General features: G+C 38.2%; 1 protein-coding gene across 2 annotated transcripts in view; it reads left to right on the top strand.

Moving 5' to 3' along the window:
* The window catches only part of Spata48 (spermatogenesis associated 48), a 55,799-nt gene that overhangs the window by 22,826 nt on the left and 11,148 nt on the right, over positions 1 to 21,825 (top strand). The window contains exons 3-7 of one of the 2 annotated variants that reach the window (XM_028779198.1): positions 4,896 to 4,972; positions 7,617 to 7,755; positions 9,324 to 9,391; positions 12,749 to 12,790; positions 13,756 to 13,863. In XM_028779198.1, coding sequence (XP_028635031.1) covers positions 4,896 to 4,972; positions 7,617 to 7,755; positions 9,324 to 9,391; positions 12,749 to 12,790; positions 13,756 to 13,863 — 434 coding nt within the window. Of the gene's footprint in view, positions 1 to 4,895; positions 4,973 to 7,616; positions 7,756 to 8,391; positions 8,597 to 9,323; positions 9,392 to 12,748; positions 12,791 to 13,755; positions 13,864 to 21,825 lie in introns of those variants that run through there. The other variant, XM_028779202.1, reaches the window with a different exon arrangement.

The following is a 21,825-nucleotide window of genomic DNA, read 5'->3' as shown; positions in this document are numbered from 1 at the left end:
CATACAGTTTATCCTAAAGCATTAAAAAAAAAACTAAAGAAAATATTAAGGTATTCATTAGTCAGTAGGGAAGGAGACACTGTGATCAGAGATACAGGCAAGAACCAAGAGGAGAAATATAAGCACATGGTTGATACAAATGACTTTATAAAACAATAGCAATTACCTGTGGGGTTTAAAACATATGTATATTGAATGAAAATGCAATTGAATAATTAATCTGTAGGAGGATCAGCACTTAGATATGACTCTTTCCTAGGGAAGAGTCAAGGTACTAGTTATTTTTAAGCCTTGAAAATATGTGTTCACATTGCAATTTGTAGATTAAATACTAAAGAAATAGACAAAAAGAACTCATTGAATAACAAGAAGCCAATTCAAACAAAATTAAAATAAGATTTTTAAAAGGCATGTAGGTCATAGAGAACATGTAAGGTAGTCGTTTCAAACTTGGTGTCAGTAATTATGTATTTTCTATGTAAAATGTTGATGTTTCAGTTAAAAGACAGATTGCTGAAATGTATGAAATATAAAACACCCGCACACCCTACTAGAAACAAAAGCATATACATGATATAAAGCATCATGGAAAATGAAAAATAAAATCATGAAAAATAATGCATACATATACCTTTTTCCAAGAGTATTTATACAAATTGCCATAGACAATGTCATATAACAAGTCCACGAATTACGTTTTTAACTCATAAACTGCACGGTCTTTGAGCATAAGACAATTGTGACGGAACAAAACACCCTTCCAGATTATGTATGTGGAAACAGCAAGGTGTGGTTATGGATGGTCATCATCCAGAGAAGAGTTCACAACCGTAAGAGAAGCTACAAGGTGTTTATAAGGGAAATCAAAACGTTGTAGTGAAATGTGTGGGTAAGAACTGTAATCAACCCTGGAACACAGGACCTGCCTTTAAAATGTGTTAGAACACAAGAAAACCCCACAACTCAGGAAGCAAAGTACGTCTCGTGAAATTAGAAAGGAGGGAAAAATCAATTTATGAACAAAGTGCAGTAAAGGAAAAATAAATTAAGGATACTGGAAACAAACATATGATCTTCTGTGTTACATGTTAGTTCTTTGCAAAACTGCTTTGAGACCCTGCCTCTCTGAAAACGTGTTCCGCTGTTCTGTCGGATTTGTCAGCCTTTGTCAGAGCAACTTCTTACTGCAATGAGTAGGGGTTAATACAGAGAGTCTTTACTGTTCAAAGTGCTGAGAATTTGTGATGGTGAATGCTTAGCCTTAGGTGGACATCTATCACAACTCACCCCCACCAAGGCTCAAGAACGTCACAGAAGCAGTGGATGAGGGAGGATGTAATAGCTAGACGATAGGGAGAAACGCCAGAAGGGGCGGTCCTCTGGGCATGCTCACAGCAGTTGTGGTTACCGATACGAGACTACACGAGATCAAGCAAAGAAATAATTTCAGCGTGAAAGGGGAAGAGCTATCAGGGTCCTACTCCTTTGTGAGGAGCTACTGACAGCTGATGGCTGACGACAGAGAAATTTACCTCTCTTTGGGGACGTGGCCACTGGTAGGTTTCCCGTATCCCAGTGGATGATTGCAGTATGTTATAAAAATATAAGAAGATGTGAGATTGGAAGGAGTTTGGAAGGAATATGTGTTGAGCAGGGCCAGGGGAGATGGAGGGAAGAATTAAAGTGAATATGATCAAATATTTCCGTGATGGCTCTACAAGTTTGCACTTCCACTAACAATAGAAGAGTGTTCCCCTTGCTCCGCGTCCTCCTCGTCATGAGCTGTCATTTATGTTATTGATCTTAGCCATTTTGACAGGTGTAAGATGGAATGTCCAAAGTAGTTTCGACATTAGGCTATATGTTGTACTCTGTACATAACATACAAAAATGGAGATGCATAAATTCAATCTGATGAAGGGGATTGCTATGTTGAGATCCTCTCTTCTCGGATGTGTCAAAAATCAGCCATACCAATGATGTAATGGAAGATATTTTCATAAAAATGAAAAGACTGGAAATCTTAGCACAGAAAAAGAATGCATTTAAAGAAGCAGAAAAAATGTAAATTATATAACTAAAAGCGTCAAAATCTTAAAAGACTCGTGGACTTTATAACAAAAAGAGTGTGTAACCAGGAGAAGTACTAACATTATGAAAATAAATGTTAAAGTTTATGTAAAACTTATTTAAGTTATTTATCTTTATTTTAAACTATTTCAAACATCAAGTTTAAGGAAACATATTTAAAAGGGGGAAAATTAAAATTAACAGAAAATATCATATACTGTGAGGATAGTTTGAAAGGGGCATTTATACACTAAATGGAGTCTAGAATTTAGAAAAGTAGAAAAAAATATGAAGAAGTAATTTCTGAAATTTTATTTTACAAATAAAATTTTACAAAATTTTGATTTTACAAAGAGAGACACATTTGCAGTTCACAACACTCACTGCATTCTAACTAGCTTGCATGGGCTGCCTGTATTCTTTGGCTTGTGGCATTTGTCTTCATCGTCAAAGCTGGCATGATGGGCTGAATCCGCTCATCACAAAGAATGGCTGTGATATGTGTGTGAATGCCTCCGTCACTCAATTTCATGACAATCGTGACTACATTGTGCCATAAGGATGTTCAAGATAATTTTTCTCATTCTATGGTCACTTGATGAACAATTTAATTCCATCTACAAAGTAAATTAACATTTTCCAAGATTATAATATGGGTATATTTGGGCATCCAAATGTATTGAATATATTAGAATGCTAAAAAAGAAACCTTTGAGTAAGGAAACAAAGAAGAAAATAATTCCCAATAGATGTGCCTTATAAGAAATTGAATAACGAAAGATTTTTTCCTTCTAGTGTACATAAAAATCCAAACTTATTATTTAAAAAATATGTAATATTGCTCCTAGAGTTCATTAGATAGTATACTCTCCAGAATATTACAATGTGTGGTAAGAGTGTAAAACAAAAGCAAATGGATTACCAGTTGGATTTTGTATTAAATCAGCAAACAGGGAACAGAGAATGAGAAGGGAGAAGACTAAGAAATTACATAAAATCCCACACCTGACTTCCATATGTTAATAGTTACAATAAAATACAGAAATTGTCAGAAGATGACTAAGCATGTAGTCTACACTACACTATCTGTAAGAGGCTCACTGTAAATACAAGATGCAAACACCTTAAAAGTTAATCAGTTAAGAGTGTTGACAGTTTACACAAAGCATGGACAATCTGTAGTGGATATTTTAGGATCAAACTAAATAAGTTGCAAGGCAAAAATTGTTACAACATATAAAGGCCCCTCTTGTGGTAGATTTGTCAAGAAAGCATAAGGTTCAAAAGCGAAATGTCTTAGACACATGTAGCAAAAATTAATAGACCTCTAAAAGATGAATGAACAACTTCTGTGTCGTTTAGATTGTAATCTCACTGTATAGTCATTTGGCAACTTTACAAAAGAGTCCATACTTAGATAGAAACAGCAGTTCTGATTCCTTCAAGTCCCTGACATTTCTGTAACATTGAACTCAACCAAAGATGAAGACATATTTCCAAATACACAGGATATGCCCACTACTATAGTAATGACTATGTGTGAAATTAAGTTGTAGTACATTTATGATCACAATAGGGAAGAAGATGTGGTTTTGAGGCTGATCACTTACCTAGCATTTGCAAGGCCAGGAATTCCATCACCACATTGTAAAACATCATCAGAGAAGTAATTCTACACAGTGTCCTCAATACATTACAGAGTTCACTTATAATCAACCACATTATATTTAGGGAAAAAATATTTCAAAATTAAACATATTCATTTATTATTCAAATGGGTCAAAGAAGAATTTTAAGAGAAACTAGAAAATATTTGAAACAGGATAAGACACAATGTATATATTTGGGTATCATGCAATTAAGATTTTGCTAAGAAGAAAATTTAACTTTACATGATTAAATTTGAAAAGAAGGAATTGATATGTTTCGATTTTAGGATATTAGAATATGACTAAATCAAACTAAATATATAAATGAATAAAACATAGAGAGTTAAAAATCAATGGAATGCAGAATTTATTCATAGGATAAGTATTTTAATTTTTAATTAAGTTTATTGGGATTTTTTTTTTGAGACATATCGTGTAGTCCTGAATAGCCTCAAACTTGCTGTGTGGCTGAGGCTGGCCTTTTATTCCAGATTCTCCTATCTCCATGTTCTGAATGCTGGAATTACAAGCATATGGCTCCTGCCTGAGTGAAGAAAAATTTATAAAGTAAAGCATGGTTGACTACCTAAGTATCTATCTACAAATGAATTGATAAAGAAAAATGGATATATGTGCATATACTAGAATATTATTCAGCCATAAGATGTAGGTCTGCTATTTGCATCAGCATGAATAAATCTGTAGGACCTTATACTAAGACAAATAAACTAGGCACATAAACAGAAATATTTATATTCTTATATGTGAAGGATCTAAGAAAGCTGTAAAGAAGAGTGTAAAGTAGAATAGGTATGAGGTAAGTATAGAAAAAATGGAGAGATATTGATTAGAGGATCCAATATGAAAATACAAACAAAAATGAGTGTGGTCTAGAGACAGGATACATATCATGATGATCATAGATAACAATCCTGTGTTGTTCGCTGGGATTTTAAGAAGAACCTAGCTTTTAAACGTCTTTAATACACTTAAAGGGTAACTATGATGAGTGTGTTAAAGAATCTGAGTTTAATTATTGAACCATATATTCATACACATAGTTCAAGTCATCATATAACTTGTGAAGAATAAGGAAATTCAGAAAACATAGGGTATAAGAAATATAGCAATACTATTTATGTTTGGTCTATTTAACTTCTTGTTTCTATTTTATAGGATGATAGTGAACCACTTGTCCAGCTAGACAAGAACTATAACATAAAGGATTCATTCTACAAATCCTCAACACAGAAGTAAGGTTTTTTCTCAATGAAAAAGTTAAAGTATATTTCTTAATTTTTAATGGTACATGTGTTAATAGTGATCTGGATCATATGAATTATTCAAAGAATATCAAACAAAGGCACTAAGTCATCTATGTTGACTAAATAGTAAGTCTATCAGGGCTTGAAGAAGACGTATGTTCACACCTGTAATCCATGAAATCAGAGGGCTAGATTAGAGGATTATCATGAGTTCTGGTTAAACCTGGACTAACTACAGGCAAAAACCCTATCTCAGAAAGACAGGGGGTGAAAGGAGAGGACAGAGGAGGAGGGCAGAGAGGAAGGGAGGAGAGAAGAGGAGAGGAGAGAGGAGGGGAGGATAGGGGAGGGGAGGGGAGGGGATGGAAGGGGAGGGGAGGGGAAGGGAGGCAAGGAGATAAAATATGTTAATACAACCAAAATTTAGGGAAGGGGGAATAAAGGGAGGGAAGGGAAGAGAGGAGACAGAACAACCATAACCACAACATCACAAAGAACAATGTTGAAGAAAGCTTAAAGAAAGATCATTCAATCTGTCAGCACTTTGTGGCGCAGAGGCAGGAGGTGAAGCTTCCCACTGTCGTGCTCAGTAGCCTGAATTCTTCTAGACTTAGTGAGCATGACTTAAGGAAAACCTGGATTATTGACAAAGATAGAGGAAAGAATTTCAGAACTAGCCAGATTATGAAGCAGAGTTGGGGCTTAATAAAAAATGTCATTTATATTGGCTTTAAGTGCAAAGCCTAAGAGAAAAAGGCTTTCAGAAGAACCACACAGCAGACAGCATGGATGTGGTCTTCTCGAAGAGAGTAACTGAAAGTAAGACATATTCCTTCTTAAAGGAGACTAGAAGCTCATTATTTTACAACAGTCAAGTGCTTTGGTGGGGTTTGGTGTCATTATCTTTAGAGGGTTCCTAAGGCATGTAAGTAGGATTACAGGGTTGTTTCTCAGGAGCACCTGGCAGTATTACAGTTGATAAGATACATGGGTTGCAGGACCATAGGTTAGCTTTCACTACATAGAGTCTTGTTTGAGATTATCAGGTAAGATATGGGAGATGAAAAAAGTCCTACAAGATCGTATGCACACAAGTCTTAGCCTGATTCATTGTTATTTGAATAGGAAATATCTATATTTTTAAAATAGAAGGTCAATTTTATGTAGGTAGCCATTGCAGCAAATGTCAATTGTGCTGAATTCTTGCATGCCAATTGATAAGGGACTTCAATCAGACTCTGGAATGAAGGGATCTTATATCCTGCCCAGTATCAACATGTCCATGTCCTAGGCTGTGAGATGCATCTTTGAATAAACAGACTTACCTCTCTGATCTTTGAGTGCTCTCAATTTAAAGAGAAACAGACAGTAAGATAAAACATAATGAGAAACCCAACAGAATCTGTTCTTAAAGATGATTAGCCCACAAATAAAAGAAAGAGGTAGCTAAGAGCTGTGGAGAGCAGGCTCAGTCATCAACAGGAGGAGTGAGGCGTGAGCAGAAACCTGCAGGGTGAGAGGAAGCAAGTGTGACAGGGCACTTTAATGACTGGCACTCTAGTTAGAAAAAAAAGTGATAGGATCAGATTCATTTATGAAGAAGTCGTGCTGGCTGCTACGTTCAGAGTGACCTGGGCTATGCATGTCTTCTGAGGCATGTTAAAAGTGTGATGCAAGAAGAAAGGAGTGATGCTACATGCCATGCACTTAGGTCAAGTCAAATAAGGTCCCAGGATCGTTGACTAGATTCATCTGTAGAATTGGAAGCCAGCAGAGAAATAGAGTAGATGATAAAAGCATGGTGTTGCATGATGTGGAGAAATGAATGGAGAAGAGAGAAGCAATAGGCAAGAACTTCCATGCTGGCCACAGCCTGCCTCCGTTATGCACTAAATGATGCAGACATCCTCCATACTTCAATTTCATTTCTTCATTAAAATAGAAGTATCCATGTAGTGTTAGCATCAGTAGACCGGGATCTTAGAAATGTACTTATTAGCTGTATATGATGTTGTTATGAATTATACCAAAAAAAGATGTCCTGACATTAAAAGACAAAGAACCTCCAAAAAATGCTATTGAATTGATTTTGTGTTTGTCATCTAAAGCTAAACGTGGAGAATAATTTGTACACTCACTAGACTCTGTTGAAGAAAACTAATTTTTCATTTGTAAGCAGTTATCAGCTGGAGATAACTTCTCTGGTAAGGATGGGTACCTGTGTCCACTTCCCCTCTCAACCCAGCCCAGGTCTATGCAAGTCTCTGTGAGTTCATGTGTGTCAGTCCGTCTGAGTTTACATGGCTCTTTTTCCTTGATGTCCTCAACCTCCCTCTGGCTTTTATAATCTTTCTCCTTCTTCTCCTTAAGGGTTCCATAAGCTCTAACAAGAAGAGTTTGATGGGGGCATACTACTTAGGACTGATTGTTCCAAAACTGAGAGTAACCTGGGTGATTAGAACTGGAGGATAGGAGAGAGAATGAAGGTTGCTTACCTGATCCCCTGTTCCAAAATCAATTTTCAAAGACACAACATTTATAAATTAGATAGTCTTTCTACCCTGCTGTGAATATGTACTTTATGCATTATTTGTTAAATATGTCCATGTTTAACACATTTAATAATTCCCAGAGCTTATGAAGATGTTCCTTGGGACAAGATACTACCACCAAAACTTGATCCAGAAGAAACAACGGTGGAAAAAGCTTCTGACCGCATCTCACAGTGTTTTTCACTGAAAAGATATGAAAGACTACCAGCCATAACCCAGGTCAGTGAGCATCCCTGACAACGGTGCCTACTTCTTGCTATGACTGCAACTCAACTCAAACTCAAGCCGCAGTGATATTCTGTTGTTGAGGATTAAATGTGAAGGTGAAAGTGATATAATCATAAGTCAGTGGTAACTGTAAATATTTCCTCATTGCCCATACCGAAAATGTTGACTATTTAATGATTTCTCCCTCGAAGCCATTTGTGGTGGCTATTAATTTTGATAATTACAGAATGTAAAATAATGGAGACAAAAAGGCATCATTTTTCTATGCTGAACATACTTCTGCAAATAGGATCTAGAACTTAGCTGGCCAAGCAGAATAGGAAGATTTATAAGTTGTAGCCTGCTGTCTAATGTCACCAATCATGTGATACAGTCTAGTCCACAGAGCTCTCAGACAGATGGCCATTGATTCTACCAATGAATGGTAAAAAGACTTTGTCATGTGAACTATAGGTCCTGATTCCCTACTGATGATGGATGGAGAACCTTCTCTAGAATATGCATCTGTCCATGCCACCATTCTGTCTATCTCCATCTTTTTTCAGAGCATGGAACCCAAGCCATTTGTTAAGACATGTAACCAGTATTCTGTCATTTGCCTGTTCTTTGTTACCTTCCATTTCCAGTGAGCTGTCAGTGCCCAGTTCCACCATGCTCCCTGCAGGGTCCTGCCATGTCCCATCACTTTAACAGCTCTGTGCCAGGGTGAAACCCAGGCACTCATGACACCCTGACTTTCCTCCTCTCAATATTGCCTCAGTCTCCTTGCTTCATGCCTGCAAAGCACTTCCTGTTTCTCTGTCCCCTTATGCTCGGTATCACAGCTCACAGTGTAAGTCTGGATCAGCTGTTGAATGGTTCTCATTATGAAGTTTCTGCGAATATGAGATCCACAATATGAAGAGGGAAAACAATCATACTCTAAGGAGTGTCTGAGCCTCTGTAAAATTTCTTCCACTTTCAAAGAGAAAGAAATAATAAGGGGGGAGCTTTCTATAAACACTCAAACATTTGTTTATTAAATAAAAGTGAAAATCAGTTAAAGGACAAAAGTTGTGTAGACTTTATTTATTTTTAAGGATCTTTCAGTTACTTCAAGGGAATTTTATATCACATAAAAATTAGCCATGTCGTTACATTTCCTCTGTGTTAAATGATTTGAGTATCTAAAGTCCTTCCCATGTAAGACACTTATTCTAAGTCAGGCTCTGTGCAAAGCTATAAAGGGAAGGCTGCAAGGTGTCCAAGAGGGGAAGTATCTGTCATGAAACTGAAGCTAACATTTCACATGGAGAGACCATGTCAGCTGCAGAGGTGGACATGGGGCACATTCCCGCTTGAGGACACAGGATAGAAGTTTGAGCAAAGAGCCAGGACCCACACACTCAGAATGCAAAGCCGTATTCCACCCAGAGTTGCCAGGATACCTGGAAAGGACTTTCCCAGAGTTTAGGCTCAGCTATGATGTGAGGAGCCTGGTAAGGACACCAAAGCTTGAATCTATGAAATTACAATAAGATCATTAAATAGTTTTTTGTTTATTTCAACAATGGCTTTAGATGGTCGGAGGACTCTGGGACAGATTTCAGACGAGATTGTTCTCAGCACCAGCCAAACCAATCAATTTGTAAGTTTGACTTCTAATGTTGTCATTGCTATCTTTATCCTCACCACCAAAATCCCAATCTCCCCACTAAGGGCAGGAGTGGGACTTGACTTCAGATAAAGAATGTCCCAGAGACCTTCATCCAACAGTCATGAGGCTGAGAAGAGGATCCAAATCCCATTTCAGTTACTCCACAGCATCTGGCCTCTCTTTACCCTCCAAACTGACACTTTTAAGTGTATGTTTTAATATTGGGAGTACTTTATAAACAGACATTTACAATGCTGTGGCACTCCCCGAGCTTCATATAAAGGGAACTCTAAATGACATATTTGATCAACTTTCATATCGCATATTTGTGTTATTGTGTTATAGTCAAGCTTAAAGTCAAGCTTAAAGTGGTGGCTTTATTATTGATGTTCTTCTCTGTATAATTCCATCCATTGAATATAAAAAACTTTATGGTTTTGTCTTCAAAAATGTCACTATTTATCTTTCCTTTATGGATGATACAACTCTGGTTATGGTCTCTCTTAAATAATTCCCTCTGAATGTTTTGTATTAAAAACATGTAGATAAAATCTCCTCACTCTACTGGGGAAAAAAGTACAACACAAAGGAAATGCCTGAGTCTCTTCATCAGCACATCTGTCTCCTTCCAGAAACATTAATAAGTATTCGATAGTCCACATTTTCATGTATTCTCTTATCCCTTTATAGTTTACTGTTATTAACCTAACATACAGTATTAAATTCCTTCTATAAACTCAATATGCAAGCTGTCTTGCCTATGTTTATACCATATAGCATTGTATCCACCAGCATACTCATAAGAGTCACATCTAGGCTCTCTGCATCTGTGAATGTTCGTTTTGTCTGTAGGTTAGAGTTCAGTTGACTCACCTATCAATATCATTAGTTTCTTATTTAATTTTAGTTGAAACAGCATCCATATACTTTCACGTACCCAGTTATAAAAAAAATATTTCTGGATTGATACATCATTTGATACATACCAAATTATGTCTTTATACTTTCTGGGTTAAAAGGGGCATCCCTCCTTATCTTCTAGTTACTTTCATATTCGTCTTCAAATGAGTTGAAACAATGGAATCTCCCACCAGCCATTCTTAAGTTTCCATTACAACACAATGTCTAGAATTTTCATTACGAATATGAACTTTACTTTGTTAAAATTGCAGAGTACATATACCTAGTTGCCGATAATCATTGTTGTAAAAGTACATATCACTTATACATCCATAGCTACACCTCGCCGCTTCATATATTTTGTCTCTTGTGCTGGTGGCTTGTTTGTTTTCTACTTACTCAATGTAAAAATGTTTATGTTTAAATATTCGAATAGAAATCCTTTATGGAAAGCTGGAAAGATGGTTTGTTTGGTAAAAAAGGCAGTTGTCACTAAATCTTTCACGTGAGTACCTGCAGTTCCTGCAACCCACATGATGGAAGGAGAGAACTGATGGTTCAAGAAGTTGCCTTCTAATCTTTACAAATATGCCAAAGCATGTGTAGAACCCAAACACACACACACACACACACACACACACAAGCATACAAGCATACACAGTGAACATATAAATGAATAAATGTAATAAAATAGAAATTTCCTTTATTAACAGTACATATGGAAGTGTCTCCATCTCGTCCATGACTTCTCTATTAGAATGCTTTTTGCAGAAATGAAGTATTAGTTTCTAATGTAGCTCACAATTCATCAGAAAAGACTTTACTATTTTGTGTGTTTTAATATGAACTCTTCCTTTACCTGCGAAGTATTTTATGTTAAAGTATTTTAAGTTGAATTATTTTATAGGAATGAAGGAAAGGAAGATACTGTCTTCCGTGGTTTTACATGCATCTCTCTAAATAATTTGATGCCCACATTCTCTGAGTGTCAGTCAGGAACCCAGTCCATCACCATAACTAAGACGTTCTAGTTCATTTGCACAAGTAGTTTATTCAGTAGTCGAATGGATGGTGTGTGCTCTTATGTGTGCTGAGTCACAACAGGCATCTGTCATGACTAGAGGTTTTGAGAGGCAATGTCACAAAACTGTGCTTTCCAACAAATACTGGGGCCAGTTATGCAGAACAGTGTGAGTCAAACAGGCACCATTGAGGGAGAGTGCACAACCCCAGGAGGTGATTACTTACCTATTGCTCCTCTTACTGAGGAAAATACTAAGTCTTGTGAATGAGAATGGAAGAAATAGTCTCCCCAAGGGAATGAGTCTCCTGGTTGGTTATCCCCCACCAAGTATTCAGCCCTGAAATCATAGGCATAGGAGTAACACTAAAAAAACTCACTATGTTTCATTGGTAGATTTAGGGGAAAGAGAGGAAGTAGCAAATTTAAAAGTCCATGATTTCGAGAGCAGGAGAGGTAATCTGAGAGGACTTGGAGGGAAGAAATGATGTAATCATATTTTAATTTAAAAATTTTTTAAAAAAATTAAATTTAAGTCACATCTAAACACAATATTTGCATTTATCAAATTAAAATTAATAAGTCTCTTATGTATATTATGTATGATATATAACAAATATATTAATAATAAATTATTAAATTATTTAGAGTATCTTATCAAATGTGTAATAACACCTCAATGTAGATTTTAGTGTACAAATTGAAGGATAATTTTATAATATTGAAATATTAAAGAAAAAAATAAGCTTTTTATCTACAGGGCAAACTAGAATTGTTGATAATACCACTCAAGTACTCAAGTAAATAAAATATATGATTGAATTTTTATTTCATTCTGCTAATCTCCAACTCATAATTTTCCTGACTCAGCCCCCAGTGCTAGAATTATGGACCTGTGCCAAGCAAGAAACTCAGCTTCTTATGAATCATTCATGAACAAGTATTCATGAAATGCTTGGATGTTGATCAAAACATGTTACTTGCATCGTTTTATTGAGGGTTTATGAATTGGCTGCATTTTTAGGCGGTTGGGATGACAAATGAGACATCAGTTGAAAGCTTTGTTTCGTATTAATGCCACTTCTCTGAACTCTCTAGGCTAGGACATTTTTCATTTTGGAGTCATGGGACTTTGTCTCAGGAACTTACAACTTGTGTATAAATGTTTGTAACAGCTTTCCCACAGTTTCTAAGATCTAAAAACAGGTAGCATACCTCTCAGCATTGGGATGGACAGACAGACATTCTAAAGTATTAAAAAGCAATGAATGGAATACTCTAAAACCACTCCACTCTTTCTAAAACAAGATTTTAGATCAATTTCTGTATCTCTGAGGGCCTTTCAATTTGAGAACTGTTGTAGTAATTTGATAATTATTTTGAATATTAATAACTCAATTGCCCATATTTTTTTTTCTTTTTCTAAGTGTGAGTCCAAGTACTAGGAGTAAATACATTCCTCTATATACGTAAGTGACATTTCTTGTTACTTTAAAATATCCCGTATTTAAGTCTAATTTTACTTCCTTCTACTGTGCTTTCAGGCCACTCTTAAATTAACACGTATGTTATAACATCCTCCAGTGTGCTTTTGATACCAGAAGTGTCATCAAAAGTTTATTAGAGATTTTGATTGAATTATAAAATGAGGAGTGACGCATTTTCTGTTTTTCACGATGGGATGTTTTATGAAAGAAAATACCTTTGTTGCTCCTATTCACGTTGTCAGTCAGAGACCACATGTAATTGATAAAACCAAGCAACCAAGCACGCAGTAAGGAAGATCTCACCCTTCCCCACCGTCACTTGGGCTCTGTGGAGGGCAGAAGTGCGTTGTTAACCTTCAGCCATCTTCCCCCGTCTTTAGTTTGAAGGGTCACCTTGAAGCAAAGGAAGTGAGAGGGCATGGAGGAAGGGCCCAGACTTTGGTCAAGGCTTCCTTGTCCTTCCTGCTCTCCAATAGAGCTGACTGGTGTTTTCACCATATCGCCAGAAGTCCTTGCTACTTGACCTGCCGGTATGGTCAGCCTTCTGACCTTCGCTGAGAGCTCATCACTATGGCCGGAGGTCCTGACATCTGCCTAGAGTCCCAATCCCACAGGAGCCTTACTGTCTACAGCAGATAGCAACACCAACCCACCCACCCACCCACAATGCCCTAGCTTCCACCTGTGTCTTGAGCAGCAGAAGCCCAGCTTCTGAACTCCAAGACCCTGAACAGCTACCACTGTCCTTCCTACCTAGCTCTCAGATCCCAGCGTAGAGGACTCACATTCGGAGAAGGAGCCCTATCGTTCTCGTTTCTCATTCCAATTGCCATCTGACATCACATTTTCCTTCTTGTGCTTTTGATCTTTCTGGCAAACAAAACTTCTCTTATTTGCTTTGCCCAACTAATCTAAGTTTCCTATACCTTTGCTTTTCCCTGCAACAGTGGTCATGTGCAGAGCACAAACGCTGACGATGTGGACAACCCCTATGGAGATATCAAGTCTGTGGCCCATCCTCGGCACTCTAAACTGCTCTATACGAACACAAGCCGGTAAGAGACGGTCTCATATATATCCCTATCGCTATGGATGAAACTTGATGATGGAGTTACAAAGGAAAGGGAAAGAAATGGCCTAGCTTGTTATTAGCCAAAACTTACAAAGAAAGATGTGAGTTTCCTGAAAGAAAATAGTCACCTAGGAGATGACAGTTTGGGGATTCACCTGGGGTCCCTTGAGTATCCCTGTGACATCAGTTTCTCCATCTGAAGCCTGTGTCACAAAATGCCACCAGGGACTGAGAGCATTTGTAAAGGACCTTGGCTGGCCAGCAGATCATCAGTCCTTGGATTTTATAACTATCAGTGCTGAGAACACCACTTTATATGGGGTCCTCATGCGCTAACATAGGTTCAACATATGTTAAATGGGCATAAAATGGCAGAAATGACAGGTACGTCTGCCTCAACCACAAATGAAAATTCACTGAACAACTTTTTAAATAAAATTTAAGATAACCCAGTCATTTTCAAGATCAAACATTCTGAATCTGGAGAGGTGGCTCAGTGCTTAAGGGGGCTTTCTACTGTTGTAGAGGTTTAGTTTCCAGAAGGTCAGGCACTCACAGTCACTTGCTACTCCAGTTCCAGAGGTCTGGAGTTCCTCTCTGAGCTCCAGAACCTGCATGCATGTGGTGCACAGACATAGATACATGTGTAAATAAAAATAAATCTTTTTAAAAAAGCCTCAAGCCACCTAGCAGTACATTCTTTTGTTGTTGTTGCTTTGGTTTTTTGTTTTTGTTTTTTCGAGACAGGGTTTCTCTGTGTAGTCCTGGCTGTCCTGGAAGTCACTCTGTAGCCCAGGCTGGCCTCGAACTCAGAAATCCACCTGCCTCTGCCTCCCAAGTGCTGGGATTAAAGGCATGCACCACCACCACCCGGCCCTAGCAGTACATTCTAAAGTTATACTAAGTTACGTTTACATTCTAAGAATGATGCCACGAAACTACTAAAAGTCTGACTTTCATAATTGAACCATAATATTTCTGTGAAAGCAAAAACCCCTGTCTATATGGTAAGCCATGCAGTGAACAGCAGACACAGTCTGCAATCTGAGCCTGCATGCTTCAGTGTTGTCGTTGCATGGCAGGATGGTATGAGCAGAGTAAAGGGCTCATGCCTTAGAACCAAGGCAGTGATCAAACCACACAATTACACACCAGTCATACTGACTAAACCACCTCAAATTTATTACAAGTTGATCATGATTCAGTTTTGAGTGATGGTGCATTCCTGAAACATTCTATTATCACCAATTTTTATGATGCCTACATCCATATGACATATGGATCATGATGCACAGTCTAAGAAATCGGGCCATAGAATGTATGTACTCAGACAGACCCTCTTTGACCTAAAATTGCGTAAACCCGTTCTAAGATATTCTCACTTGGCAACACACAATGCTATGGGATTGGAACTGTTCCTGTCTGGGATCCTGGGCCTGACTCACAGTTCCGTGCTGCACCCCAGCAACCTAACCGAGATCTGGATCACAGAGTTAGCCTAACCGAGATCTGGATCACAGAGTTAGCCAGGGAGACAACTGGCATTCAAACTCGGGCACACTTTCTATTGAATACATACGACTTTTGTACCACTATGGTGAAGTCAGAAAACAAGTTAAAATACTGCACATCCCTCCACACTAGATTTATAACATGGTTTCATTGTTACCTTAGTTTCTTTCCTAACTTTACCTTAGTTATTTTCCCATTGTTATCTTAGTTACTTTCCCATTGTTACCTTAGTTACTTTCCTATTGTTACCTTAGTTACTTTCCTATTGCTGCAATAGAAATACCGTGGCCGAGGCAATTTGCAGTAGAAAGGGTTTATTTGGGCTTATGTTCCAGATAAATGCGGGTGGATCATGTCTGGGAGGAAGCAGCTGAAACAACAAGCTGAGAGCTCATCAAACAAATAAACAATAAAAGGAAATTGAAAGAGCTCTGGGGCTGGTGCAAGACTTTGAAATCTCAGAGCCTGGCTTCAATGATGTACTTCCGTCAGAAAAGTCATACCTCCTAAATTGCCCAAAGAGTGCCACGGACTGGGGACCAAATATTAAAATGCCCTAGACTATGGGGGCATCTAGTTCAGCCTCCACAGCTATTAATGTTTGTTACAAAGTATACAGCACATACATACAGGCTTAGAGCTTTGATACAGGGGCAAAGGATTTGGTTCCAAAGACCTGCAGATACTGAAACTTAAGGATGTTCAAATCTATATATAAAATGCTTTAATATTTGGCAAAACATGCTAAGTGCATCTTCCCTAGATTTCTTGTGATAGCCAGCACACTGTACATGCATCTAAGTAGCTGCCATACCGCATTGTTTAGACACAACGACAAGAAAGAGGTCGTTTTGAGGGACACATTTTTTAAATTATGTTGTTTATTCAGTTAACTGAAACAGAGGTTCTATTATCTTTCCTCCACATCACAGAGTTGTCAAATATCAGAGACATTCTCACATTGGTCTCTATGATTGACAGCTCTTACCAAGGACTTCATACACTCATAGCATAAATTGTCACAACTAGCTAAATAGTAAACTTTATCTTTAAAATATGATACGCCCACAAACCAATGTAGATAAATTTCTTATTGGATCACCTTCTGCTATATTCTATTGTTTGTTAAATGTTTGGTTTTTTAATCTCCTGTTATTTGTTTACGTATTTCTATTATTAATTTAATCTAATTCTTTTTTCCTCTCTGTCAGGCTATAAAATATCTTTTGAAATTATCTTTAACTATAGTAAATTTATATAAATGATTTTATTAAGGAATTTAAGCATGCCTTTCTAGGACTGGAAGCTATGCTAAGAGCTGTCCTAATGTAAATAGAAAATAGAAAAGAATTTGCCTCCAACAAGTTAAAGATCTTGGTGGACAAACAATTTCACACACGCACACACACACACAAATAACTGACTTTGCTTTTTGACCCATGACTGTTGAGAAGTCATTTTTACATATGGCACTCCAAAGGCTGCTGACGCCTGCCACCATTTGTCAAGTCTGGAGGAACCAATGTAAAATTCTTCCATAAATTCTGCAAGGAAATCTTTACTATTTAAACGACAATTCTTTTAAAAACTGAAAGGAAAAACTTGAATGGAGAGAGCCAATCTTAAAGTATTCACCAAGCATAAGATTTTGATAATGTTTCTTTTTATTCTGGTTTATACTTAAATTTTGAAATGTTTTGTGAAACAATCTTGCTTTAAAAAAACTTTCCTTGGGGTCATTCTTAAAATACATTGAAACGAAAATAAGAGGCATTTAATTTTTTTAATGTAAAAACAAGACATTTCTTTGAATAGTTTGGGAGAGTGCCCTTTACCTTATCTGGCTGAAGCTCATGTTTTAAGACGCAACTGACATTTAACTGTGTTTCTGCGATATGGTCGCTAGAGGGCGTCCCAGGTTGCAAAGTTTCTTCTCGTGATTGATTTTTCTGTTTTTTAACAGAATCATAACCTTTTAACACAACAAACGTTTTCCATTTTTATCACGAAGTGTTTATGGATGCCGTGACACACAGTGCCGTTCTTAATACATTCAACTGCGTAGTAAATGCCTGTGTGTTTGTCCACACTGACCTCGAGAAATAGATTTCTAGTGAACTCTTCTGAACTCCTCCTGCCCTGTGCCCCAGGAACTTCGCCATCTTCCATGCTCCAAACAAGAAGCTCCGTGTCTGGCTTTGTGCTGATCTCCTGCTTGCTCACTTAGTAGTTTTACTACCTACATATAGGTCTCAAATTAATTGTTATGTATTTTGCATGATATCACACTGGGCTAACACAATTATAGAATTTATAAAATACGGCATCATCTCCATAAAGTCTCAAGTCCGGAAACTCAAATTTATATTTTGTACCAAGTAGGGGAAAACAAACAAACAAACAAGCCAATGTCCTATTCAAATGCAAGCATGACTTTCTTTGAAGTTTTATAGTTTAAAAGAACTTCTTACCTAAATGAACCGTATGATCTTACCTTTAGGGTCCAGAAGATTGATGCTTAACCACGCTCTTACATTTACCATGATGCTGTCCCTCAGCAACATAAAACATTATCCAGTAGATTTATAGTATCCTGATCCACACCCCACGCCCCCACCCCACCCTGACCCCTGGGGGGGCATATCTTTCATACTTCCTTCAGGTGATTTCTTCCTCCCTCCCTCCCTCCCTCCCTCCCTCCCTCCCTCCCTCCCTTCCTTCCTTCCTTCCTTCTTCCCTCCTTTCTTTCCTTCCTCTCTTCCTCTTTCTCCTTCTCTTCCTTATCTCCCTCCTCCTCCTCCTCCTCTCCCTCTTCCTCCTCCTCTTCCTCCTCCTTCTTTTCTTAGTTATCAGGTCATCTGATCTACATTGGTGAACACTTCAACAGCTTAAAATATAATTTATTATTTCTGTTGTAGAATTGAATCTGATCATAATAAGAATTGAGTGCAGAAAACAATAGCAAACACAAATACAAACTCTCCCATGAGAACATAATTGCTATTAGACTCTGACCTTTCCCATTTGTCATATGCTCCTCTCACTCTTGCTGTGATATGCCACAGGGAGCACTCATCACTGTGATATGCCACAGGGAGCACTCATCACTGTGATATGCCACAAGGAGCACCCACCACTGTGATATGCCACAGGGAGCACCCACCACTCTGATATGTCACAGGGAGCACTCACCACTGTGATATGCCACAGGGAGCACCCACCACTCTGATATGTCACAGGGAGCACTCACCACTGTGATATGCCACAGGGAGCACTCACCACCTCTACATTATAGCATAATGAAATATACTTTCATAAACACCATTTCTGTCCTTTCAGATGTACTGCACTTGACTGATTTAAATTCATATATAAATTATTTCTTTATTCTTTTTGCTATTATACATAATCCTCTCAAGTATTTTTGTGTATGCCTTTCATGATTTAAAATTATTTACTTAATGGAGATTCCCTGGAATAAATTACAAGGAGAAACTTTACCAGCATTCTCAAACCCGTTGTTCAGTCATTTTCCAGTGCTGATAGAACTATCTCATGTTTGGTTCACCTCTAGTGTTGGCATAGCCCATCACGATTTAATGTCTACATATCCTGACATAACAATAATCCAACTATTTTTAAAGTATATAAAGTAGATTATCTCTCTGGTTTTTAATACCAGTGTTGGAGACTTGATGATCCTTCTTCTATGTGTCTAAGTAGTCTATGACATATGTGCATAGTGTGTCAATATTCATACACAGAGTTTGCATAAATTCAAGATTTAAATAAACACTGATCATTTTCTCCACAATTCATTTAATAGTTGCATAAAATTCCTCTATGAGTCTACATCAAGTTTTTATAGGCAAACTTCTCACTAAAACATTTTCCTGTTATGACCAATGAAGGAAAAATAACTTCTGCAAATATATTTGCATAACTATGCCTACATGCACATATAACACATCCATACAAACAGAATTATGGCATATTTTCTCATTATAAATAAGTTTCCTAATTTGGCACTCATGCCCAGATATCAAAAGACATCCAAAGTTAAAGAATTTATAGTTTGAGTGTAAGTCAGGGACCAGAAGAATCCAAGCTATCCATAAGGTAGAACAAGAATTCAGAATAGCTAGATCGACATTCTATTGCAATGCCTTTCCTGGATTTGGGTGATAGTCAGGAACTTCTTTAAATTATATAATTAACCCCCATTTCTTTTCTTTTTTCAGTTCATTAGTTTATTTTTTTCAATTATATTGGCTTTTTGGAAAATGTGAACAATTAAAAGAAAATGCAAAGACTTACAAAGACAGAATTGAGAAATACAAAAGAAAGCGTTCTTGGGCTGACAGCTATACCATGTCTAATCTATAGTTTACAGAAAGTATCTAATTTTTATAATTTTTTTTCTCAAATCATAATTAATTCACACGGGGTTATAAACACAGAAAGGCAGGATGTGGGGAAGGGAATGACACTGGAGTGTGGGTGTTCAGGGGGAATACAGATATCTTCAGAACCGGGTATCGGCTGGGTAAAGGTTCAGGGGACAAGTCACTATGACTCTGCCTATGACTCACTTGTCCTTATCTAGGTTGGTATTGTCTGCCAAGGCTACCTATTTACAAGGTATATGACTACTCAGGCTTATAAATGTCCACAAAAGCTGCCTGTTGACATTAGCTTATAGCCATCTGATTCAATGTTTTTCCACTGAGACCCAAGACTTGGTGTTAGTATACATGTATGACAGGCCTATTGCTGATTTTAGGCCTATGGCTGATTTTAGGCCTACAGTGTGTAAGCAGGGCTGCCCCTGACATCTCCTCCCTTCTCTAAGTATAGAAGGGCTGTGGCAATTCTAAACTTGCGAAGACGGGGATAGAGGCCTGACCTCCAGTATTTGAAGGGGACCTTGTAATGGCTCCTGTCCCCCTGTCGTTGTTCAGTGAGGCATGAAGGCCATACCCGTCCCGATGTCTTTTTCCTGGAGAGGGGATACTTTTGACATCAACCCCTATGCAGTCAGGCTTGTCCCTCAGGGAACTCAGATAGATATTAACCCCCATTTCTAATCTGAATCAAACCGGAAATTAAGGTAAGGATCACTTTTGCTTTCAGTCTGCCTTTGCTCTTAACACAAGAGATTGCTTAGACATTTGACAAGGCTGAATCCAAGGCCAGTTCCTTTAGTAATTGTTCCATGACCCCATGTCGCTGCCACAGCCACAGATAGGAGTGATCAGGTCAGAGAGTCAGACTTAAGCGAAAAGTACCTACAGGCTTGTGCACACTCAGTCCCCAGGAACAACCTGTCCCTATCTCTGTCCTAAGAAAAGGAGAGAGCTACCCAAAGTGCCTTCCCCCACACACACACCCAATATAGTGGAAATGCAGGAGCGAGCCCATGGCACCTGCCCTAGAGGCACGTGGCCCTTATTTTCTCAGAGAAGGGTGAAGATGGCCTGTGAGAGAACTACAGAGTCATAGACCACTCCCATGTCACAACCAAGAACATCTGTTACAGAAGGTCACGGTCCCACAACTGCCTTTGCTTTCTCAATGTGGGGACGTCTGTGAGGACACATCAGCCAATAAAGATGGGTTGTCCAACATAGATTCTCAGTCAGCATCTGGAGAACATCTAGGGTGTCAAAGGGTAATCTCCAGATCAGTGAAATGATCTCAGCTTTACAAAACTCACCCCATAGCTTAGGCTAAGACTGGCTGTGACTAGCTGTTCCCAGTGTCAGCCTGTTGCTTCTCCTTGCCTCCAGACACTTTGACATTCTCAGAGCTCTTTCACAACTACTTTCTCCTTTATTTTTCAAAATAGTGTGAGCATGCCAGAAGCACAGAAACCAGATCTGTTTTCTTTCTGCAGACAAGGAGGCTGAGGTCAGAGAAAATGTGATGATCAGCCCCAAATGGCTCATTTCAGGAGCAGTGAGGTTACATCTAGATAGTGGACCTCCTGATCATGCGGCAAATGCCTGCCCTTAACACATGGACTACCGTGCTGTGTGCATCCTGCACGGTGCCAGTTCTTGAGATTCATCCTTGACTAGAAGAAAACCTTTGAGCCATATTATCTCTTTGTCTCCATGTAAAATGGAAGGTGTGAAAAGTGAAGAAAACACAGGGAAAAAAAAACAACCCTGGGATGGTAATAATAGCAACAAAATTACAAACCCCTGAAAATGGTTGGAATATCTATCTTAAGGCATTCAGGAAAACAGTTCAGTGACCAGGACTCATCACAAAATAGTGAATGGAAACACCAGATCCATCACAATTCTAAATACCCTCTCTCTGTCCCTCTTTCCCTGCCTATATGTGTTGGGCTTTTCCTTACTTTCATCCTCTGAGCCCCCCTCCCCTTTCTCTGTGCCCTTTTCTCCTCAATCTACATCAGCGTTCC

The sequence above is a fragment of the Grammomys surdaster genome, unplaced genomic scaffold, assembly GCF_004785775.1.
Source record: "Grammomys surdaster isolate TR1022 unplaced genomic scaffold, NIH_TR_1.0 67, whole genome shotgun sequence".
Lineage (NCBI taxonomy): Eukaryota > Metazoa > Chordata > Mammalia > Rodentia > Muridae > Grammomys > Grammomys surdaster.
The sequence above is the reverse complement of the archived record's forward strand: the minus strand, read 5'-3'. Positions and strand labels throughout refer to the sequence as shown.